General features: G+C 45.8%; 1 protein-coding gene across 1 annotated transcript; it reads right to left on the bottom strand.

Annotated features, from left to right (window-relative positions):
• Positions 1 to 297: 297 nt before the first annotated feature.
• MDH2 (malate dehydrogenase 2) lies at positions 298 to 8,605 on the bottom strand. The gene is made up of 9 exons (XM_068415796.1): positions 8,483 to 8,605; positions 6,615 to 6,783; positions 5,748 to 5,831; positions 4,636 to 4,745; positions 3,989 to 4,114; positions 3,248 to 3,325; positions 2,145 to 2,244; positions 1,557 to 1,708; positions 298 to 600 (listed from the first exon to the last, which is right to left on the bottom strand). The coding sequence occupies exons 1-9, from the start codon at positions 8,546 to 8,548 to the stop codon at positions 469 to 471; spliced, it is 1,017 nt and encodes a 338-aa protein (XP_068271897.1). The 5' UTR covers positions 8,549 to 8,605; the 3' UTR covers positions 298 to 468.
• Between the last annotated feature and the right edge of the window lie 78 nt (positions 8,606 to 8,683).

The raw sequence follows: 8,683 nt of genomic DNA, 5'->3' as shown, positions 1-8,683 counted from the left end.
AACACCAGGTAACGAACAGAGGTAACGCCACCTCCTGAAAAAACACTTCTCAGATCACTTCACTCTGTTATCCCTTTCACAAGCCTCTTCAACCCATCTTGATCTCATTTGATCACGCCTGGTTTCCCAGCTGCTGCACCAAACAAGCAGCCCAAGGCAAAACCCAAGAGCATCAGGCGAGAGTAATCGGTTCACCCACTTTAAGAGGCTATTTCACCCCTACAGAAACTGATAACCTTTCAGAGACCTACAGCTGCTACCCTCAAAAGACAAGCACATCAGGACAATTCCAGGTGGTACACTGAAAAAATGAGGCCTTTTTATTGATGATTAGACTCTGCACTGGCAACAATCGTTAAGCTAATACAGACAGACTTCAATCAAAGCATGAGCTTCGAATCAGAAGTCGTAGTGACATGATGCCTTAATAAATTAAGGAAGTTGTAATTCCTCTCTGTCATCAACTCTTCACTTGAAGTTCTTTGCAAATTCCTCTCCTTTCTTAATAGAAGCCTTCAGCTCAGACATGGCCTCAGCAACCATCTTCTCTTCAAAGGGGGAGATCTTGCCAATACCGAGGTTCTTCTCAATTCCATTTTTCTGAGGGAAAGAGGATTAAAGGATTAAACATTCATCGAATGACCAAGAGAGTAACTTAACAGCTCTGATGAGGTATTATCCAGCTGAGATGGAGACCCAGCCTGGGACCTCTGTCATCTCTAGTCCGCCAACCTTGTACTTCCTGGCAAGGCTTGGAAGCCTCTTATCTGTAGCAACTTCTGCAGCCTTCACAAACTTCTCACTCACGGTTCACAGCACGGTGCGAAGCTTGAAGCTAGCCCATCAGCTCCTTCAAGAGGAGACAGATAGCAATTTATCTCCTCTGGTGTACGCCCTTCGCTTGCCACTGGCTTGCAATCTGAAACTGCTTCAGAGTTGCACTCCTAGGTTTTTGAGATCTCATGCCTACGTCCAAATCCTTTCCCCTTAATACCCCTCCACTTCTATTCCCTCACCAGCTCACACCTACAACAGCATACGCTATCCTTTGCATCCCAGCAGCCACGACAGGGCTGCAGCATCCTTGTTTTTCACTCCACCCACAGGGTAAGAGTGACAAAAGGAACACTTCTTTCAGAGCAGAGGTCCTGAAAGCAGTCTATTAATCCTAATCCATGCTGTGGTTCCCCATGTGCCTCAATTTCTGAGAGATTTTCTTGCAGCAGATCAAGCTGAGGAGACAGGATTGCTGACTCTGGTTAATCATATGAAAGCCCTTCATAAACGGGCACTGACTTGAGGCAAGCGTGACCTCTTAAGGCAAGTCTGAATCTCTGGTTACTCAGCGACCTGCAGTCTAAGAGCAGATAAAAGCAGCAGCACCCCCGTCAAGCATGAGGTATGTGCCTAAGTACAATATCCAAATATTCAAGAACTCTTAAAAGGTGTTAACGTCAGCGATACCCAGCGTTAGACTAAACTGAAATCACTGAGTAAAACCCACAAGACTAAATCAGTAGCTGCTGTTTAAAAGCCTCATCATTTAAAACACATACCCCCAGCAGCAGAGGTGTAGAGAAGTAGGGGCTCTCCGTCTCTGTCGAATGAACAAAGGCACATTCAATAACCCCTTCTTTTCCATTCATTGCGTCCACCAGAGAGAACACAAATCGAGCGCCAGCATAGGCCATAGACAAGGTGGCAGATCCTGTAAGAGTGAAACCACTTTTAGAACAGATTACACTGAAATGTGATACTTTCTTTAGCATCAAGGGCTGCCGTACTGCGATGTTTACGGAGCAGCAGTGTCACTGACTTCAACCAGCTGGATAAAGCAGCAGCTTCTGGCCAGCTACATGCTATTTAGTTGACGGTATTTATAGGAAGAAACAGCTTAATCTGAGAGAGAAGATTCTTTTTAAAGCCATCCATGACGTGGGATCGGTTAATATTTAGTCTTCCCTACATACTGAGCTGCTTCTAGTACCACAGCTCAGGCAGCCACTGATATGGCAGAGTGGCTAGATTTGTAATCAGCAGCTCATAATTCTGCACAGCAGTTATAAATAAGATTAAACTGAAGAGGACGGCATCCGTTCAGCTGGCCAACAAGAATTGCTTGGAAGCTGTAGTCAAGAACCAACCTGCTCCTGCTTTAGCTTTGACAACTTCAGTGCCAGCTTCTTGAATTCTCCCTGTAAGCTTTTCCAGTTGATCCTGAGGGAAGTCCACTTTTGGTGTGCACTAGATTGGAAAAAAGAAGTTACTATCAAATCCCAGGACCCCTCCAGATCCAGCATAAGGCCACCCACACGATGCTTTTTGTATGGTTACAGTTGTTACCAACAGTTGTCAACTGGGAAAATCAGTGACCCCAGCTCCAACCATGTAACAGGCCTTAGGAATTTCAAAAAGCCACCCTGTAAATATACGGGTCACTGTGGTATTATGGAAGTCAAGAGCCTTACGAAGGATCCAGCCTGCCAGCATATTTAGGAAGTTACTGAACCTACAGATACAGCTACACAAGTTTGCTAAGCACAGCTGCCGCTGTCCCAACTGACTGTCCAACAAAAGCACCCTCTCAGCATTCAGCTGCTCCAAAGCTCTTACTCCCTAAGAACATTCTTCTGTGATGGATACTTTATTCCTCACTTAGAGCACAGCTTTTTCCCCCTTTCTTGCAGACTGCTCCTTGGCCATATCCTAGCCCCTTCCTCATGAAGCTGCAGCCCACTTTAGAACTGCATTTCACTCTGGCTTAGATGCATGAAGGGAGCCTCTCCCTGACTACCAGTCATGACTGAAGCAGGCCTCCCCACACAGCTTGAGTTATGCCTCCTCATTTCAATGCTGTGCCTTGAAGTGGTGTTTCTAGTCCACCACAGCAAAATCATTTTTGTTTTCCTGCTGAAGGCAGGTATTCATCATGAAATACCTGTCACAAAAAATAAACCCAAACCAAACAGTGGCAAGACATCTGAACACCCACACGACACCTCCATTCTTATGCCAAACTCCTTTAGAGGAGAAAGGCTGGAACTATTTAAAGCACCCCGAGGAGTTTAGATTTATCTCATTGCCTTCCAGTATCCTGTACCTCACCTCAGAATGAAAGCAGCCACACGAGCAGGGAAGACTGTCCCTGCTGTATCTTAGCACGATACGTGCCATCACAAAGGCACTTTACATCAACTCTAATGTATGGATCAGTGTGATGCCACACACGGCAGTAGCAATGACGTACCTGAGAGATCAGAGGGATGATAGTCTTCCCAGCATGGCCACCAATAACCGGAACATTTACTCGAGCTGGATCTAAGCCCTAAGGGAAACACGAAACTTTCCAGCTTCTGAAGCATATGGACAAGAAAAACATTTAAAAACACCATGCTTCATTTTCTGCCCTAGGTATGTGGACACACCTATAACCCAGCGCTACAGAGGGCAAGAGTTTCAGGGGCAGCTACACTCCAGGGACAAAGCCAGACCTACAGAGTGGAACTCCAGGTTTCTCTGATAACTTTAGGCAGTTACAGGATATTATTAATGCAAGTTCAGATAAACAGCAGCACAAGTACAAACTCCACCAGGGCTATTAAGAGCAGTAACCTGTTACGCCTCCCGATACTTCACAGGGTATCCTGTAACACGCAGCACAGTTTGACTTGCAAATACATACTACAATTCAACCCTCTCCTCTGGCTGCACCAGCAGGGTTGAAAATGCCAACAGAATTAAGGCAAACATGTAGCTCGCTCACAGGGGACAGCTATGAAAAGGAAAGGTCAAAGTCTCCTGAACCACATTTTGCAAGAAACCCTATCCCCAGGCTCCTCTAGAGAATGGAAACAGGGAATCATTGCCATTGCCTCTAGCTCCACAGAAGCTCCTTTGGCTCTCTGCAGCCATTTTAAAAGCATTTTTGATAGATCTGATGCCCGAAGCAGGCAGTATCCCTCCCCTAGCATCTGTTACTATGACCTACCTTTAGTTCAGCCACAAAAGTATTGGCTCTGACAATGTCCAGCGTTGTAACGCCAAAGATTCTCTTGGGATTATACACACCGTGCTTCTTGAAGACTTCTGAAGTTATTGGGATGGTTGAATTTACCTACAAGCAAGAACAGGCAAGCATTCATTAAAACCAGTATAATAATGAAGTCAATGCCTGAACTGAACAGGCCAATAAACAACCCGAAGTATACTTCCAACTTGAAGTCAACTGTAGTCAATTACTTTAATTCCTAAATTGAAAAGCAATTTACAGTCAGGCTGGAATAAAAATCATCCATTTTAAATAACCATTAAGACAATAAATTTGTTCATTCATATTACAAAGGCTCCTCCCTTAATGAGCTAAGACTTCTGTTCCCACTAATACACCTGCACATATTATAACCACAGTCATACAGATGTTGAGATACTAAGCACTTTTACATCCAAGTTTCCTCTGACTTAAATATAGCCCAGGAAAAATGGCTTAGCAAAACCAGGCTTTTAGTTCTTTTCTGCAAATACCCTGCAGACCTTAAAGATACTGGTCAAAACTAATAGGAACTCAGATTCCTCAAGTAGTCTCAGTATGGATTTTTTTTTCTCTCTACACTTTCAAGGTCTCCAGAAAAGGCTTACCGGGTTAGAAATAATACAGATCATGGCTTCTGGACAGTGCTTTGCACAGGCAGATGTCAAAGTAGCAACAATGCTAGCGTTGGTGTTGAACAGGTCATCACGGGTCATACCTAAAACACATTCAGGACAAGATTTTAAGTTATCCATAGTTTACTCGTTAATGGGCAAGCAACTCAATCAAAAAATAATATTCTGCTCTGCACAGAGATATGTCAACTTCAGCTTCTGGTTTAGTGTATCAAAAGCAAACCCTCAAGTGGCAGGAATGAACTGGCTCCAAAGGTAACTCCTCTCCCTAACAAAAGATTACTGCCCTTGCAGGTGGGTCAGCCCTTTTCAGGGGCAACCAGCCCAGTGGTCAATTGTCAGAAGGTATTTCACCTAGGCAGCCTGAAGTACAGTATGACCACACTGACCCACACCAGTGGTGCTCAGAGCAGCATAACTGCTTCTAAGACGACTTCTCTTCCCCCTCTGCAGTCACCTCCACAGCTACAGTTTGAATGCCAACTGCTCTGTGCAAAATATGGCTAGTTGCGTAAGTGCCACCTCTCATTTCTGTTGCAGCAACTACTTTTAACCATGAAAAAAGAAGAATTAGGAAGAGCTAGGAATTAAAGTCTAGAGTTTTGTTACATTGCCAACAGGATACTGAAAAACAGCAGAAATGGAGCTGGTCAGAGACGTTCTACGGAGGCTTAACAGCATTCAGAGATGCTCAGAGAAGTTATCACACAAGTAATGCAAAACAAATGGATTCTGGTCTGCTGAGAAATGAAAAAAAGAAGCAGTTTTTTACTAGAGTATTGCTCTGGGCAAGAAACACTAAGGGAGATTCAGGATCACTTGCATGAAAACTCTTTGCACCTCACCCCTACAGAGGAACCCCAGAAATCCATTCTCCCCATTTTACAAGGGACAACCTAAGAGAGAGGCTAAATGAGGTGCCTGATACCGCAACAAGCTCTAGGTCAGTGTCATTAACAGACTCCTTACATCCCAAGCCAACACCGAGAGCACCATAAAGCACCAGACACAGCTCTATTTGAGTAACAGTGCTGCAGAAACACACTTCAATGAAGCCCTGGGGTTTTTTAACAACGAGAACGTACCTGGTTTTCTAGGGACTCCTGCAGGAATAACTACAACATCACAGCCCTTCAGACATTCTGGCAACTGCTCGGGTCCCAGGAAGCCTGGAATGGAAGGCATTCAGACATTATGTTTTTGACAGTTATTAAATATCTGACACTTTGAAGTAGAAAATTACACCTAGAGGCACCCAATTCCTTTTAAAATTCAGCCTTCAATTCAGGCTTATGCTGAAAAGCAAAGCAATACAATTATGGATGGACCTTATTTGATGTTTTGTCCTTGTTTCAAAACTTACAGAATGAGAACAGTGGGAACCTCACACTCATCTGTTTCGAAAACCCCCAGTTCCTCCTGTTATGTGTATTTACTCTCCAAAAACCCTAGCTGGGCACTACAGTCAGTGCCCCCGAAGAACTGCAGATAGGCACATTGAAGTAAAATGTAAACTTTTAGTGATCTTGAAAGAAAATGAAGATCAGCAGATTAAGTTTTCGTTGATTTCGTCAGAATTGACAGCTATCCCTTCAGAAAGGCACGCAGAATTCATGTAGACACCCAGAGGGCATCGAGTCTATTTGTAGTCAAACTTTCCAATTCAACGCTCAAGCTTTTTTCCAAGACCATTTTACTAAACATTTCCTGTCACTTATTACGAATTCCCCTTCAACAGTGCAACGACAGACCTTTCTCATCTCCATACATATCAATCTAATCAACTAAACCTTAATTAGTCATGCACTGCTTAAGAAAAAGCTACTTAAACTGATAGTAGGCTTCAGGATCATGTGAAGATTCCCCTTCACAAGCAACGGGCATCTCCGAGTGTTGGAGACACCCAAGAGGACCCCTCCAGAACAGGGATCGTTTCCAGCATCTCGCAGTACCTTTAACACTCGCTCTTGTCTCAATGTGGCTGAGGTCAGCTGCAACGCCCGGAGTGTGAGCGATATCGTAAAGGCTGAGCCTGCTCACCAGCGGGCTGTTCTTCAGGAGCAGGGAGAGAGGCTGGCCAATGCCTCCCGAGGCCCCCAGCACTGCTACCTTGGCATTGTTCTGAGGGAAAAAGATGACAAACACATTGAACAGATGTTCTGGTAGTTATTGCAGTAGGGACCTTGGGGATTTCACCACACTTTCTTTACTTTTAGTTCTATTTCTCAATTTTTTTTTTACCAAGTACTATGCAAGCTTGATTGCCTAAGCCCACAGAAAGCTATCCTGACGAGAGCCTTCCACAAATCCTTGAGGTTTACTGGTAGGACAAGTTAGAGGAAAATGTTCTTTTGCGATCTGAAGCTCAAAAGGGAAGCAAGGCTAGGCAAAGAAACCAAAAGGATCATCTTTCTTCAGATGGAAATGTCTGCCCGAGACTAATACCTGCTACCCTGTGGACCTAGGTCTGACTTAGGGCAAAACCTGGTTTGCAGTTTTTCTAGTTTTCATTGCCAGTATCAAAAAAATATGCCTTCCCATTTGGCAAATCAATACATTTAATGGACTACAATAAACATAATAACCATTGCACATATGTGAAGAAAACGTGTATGCATATAAATAAATTCAAAATAGTGCCTGCAGCTGTCTCAAGATTAAGCCCTGAGAACATTAAGTGACTACAATCTCCAGCTTTGATCAAGTGTGGCTGAGAAGCAAGTAAAATGAGCTCTTGGTTTGTTGCCCTGCTGAACCAATTCTACTCTAACGTGCTCTCTGGAAGAAAGATATTTCTCTCAAAAATGCCTGCACTCCTCTTGCAGAGAAAGTGTCACTAGGTGAGAAGCAAACTACTTTAAAAGCCCAGAACAATCTTAAAATGCAACACCCTGCCAAAGCGATGGAGAACCAGAGGCTGCTACAGAGACGTAACGTGGTAATACAATTACCGCTGATGAGGACGTTCTCTATCACACTGTCTTACCAGATAAAGCCATAATAGCTCCAAGTCCCTGCACGAACAGCTTAATTATTATGCTATGACAAGAAATAATCTACCCAGAAGCTTGATCAGCCTAAGCTCAGCTCAGTGTTCTTGCTACTGCAACAAACGTAATGTCGGATAAAACTCTCTGAGGGAAAGCAAAGTCTCCCATTAGTCACTGCTGTGCCCCACATTTATCACTGAGCTGATACCCTGAGGTCAAAATCTCATCGCTAATAAATTTAATTCCTATCAAAATAATTACACAAACCTCCCTTGTAAAGCGTATCTTTATAACTACGATAATCACTTTGTCATATGCCACTGGGAACTAATGACGTGAGAAGACGGGGGTCGGTCTCTCCCCACCACGTAGCAGAGGTCCCCTCCCGGCGTCAGGAGTCACACAGAATATTGAGAATTATTGTTAAATCCTCAACCACCAGCTTTAATTCTTAATACATTTTGAATTAAATGTATTGATTTTGAAAGCATATTTTCAGCAGAGGAAGGAAGCAGCAAGCAAAACTGCTTATGGCCCTCACAGACCATGAGAAAGAGGAGTTCACCCACCACTAAGGGATCTGGCGGGGCCCGCGGAACGGCGTGAGCTCCCCCACCCAGCACCGCGGGTGCCTGCCCGGGCAGAGCCGCAGCACCGGCCCAGCACCCCCAGAACCGACCCCCCCACCAGCCGTGCCCGCCCCCGGCCCCGAGGCGGCGACACCCGGCGCCACACAAGAGGGCCGAGGCCGCCGGCTGCCCCCTCGCAGCGGAGGGCCGGGTGCGGGCCCTGCGCTGCCGCCGCCCGGACGTGCCGGCGGCGGGGCGTACCTGTGCGGTGGTGGCGAGGCCCCGGCGGAGCGCGGCGGCGGCGGGGCGGGCGAGGCGGGACAGCATGGCGCGGCGGCTCCGGTGACTCCAACGACCTCCACGGCGCGGCGCCTGCGCGGGACCGCCCGCCGCTCTCGCGAGACCTCCCGCCGCATGGAGGGGGCGTGGCGGGAAGCCTCGCGAGATCAGCCCCCCGCGCTC

Source organism: Nyctibius grandis, chromosome 18, assembly GCF_013368605.1.
Source record: "Nyctibius grandis isolate bNycGra1 chromosome 18, bNycGra1.pri, whole genome shotgun sequence".
Classification (NCBI taxonomy): Eukaryota; Metazoa; Chordata; class Aves; order Nyctibiiformes; family Nyctibiidae; genus Nyctibius; species Nyctibius grandis.
Note: the sequence above shows the minus strand (reverse complement) of the source record. Positions and strands in the feature narration are given on the sequence as shown.

What these genes read in the sequence shown, in the direction of transcription:
- MDH2 (XM_068415796.1), bottom strand. Translation starts at nt 8,548, where the DNA reads ATGCTGTCCCGCCTCGCCCGCCCCGCCGCCGCCGCGCTCCGCCGGGGC. An exon ending in CTTTTGTGGCTGAACTAAAG is followed by an intron (nt 3,326 to 3,988) that starts GTAGGTCATAGT and finishes TGTTTCCCTTAG; the next exon opens with GGCTTAGATCCAGCTCGAGT. An exon ending in TCATCCCTCTGATCTCTCAG is followed by an intron (nt 2,245 to 3,247) that starts GTACGTCATTGC and finishes TTTCCAATCTAG; the next exon opens with TGCACACCAAAAGTGGACTT.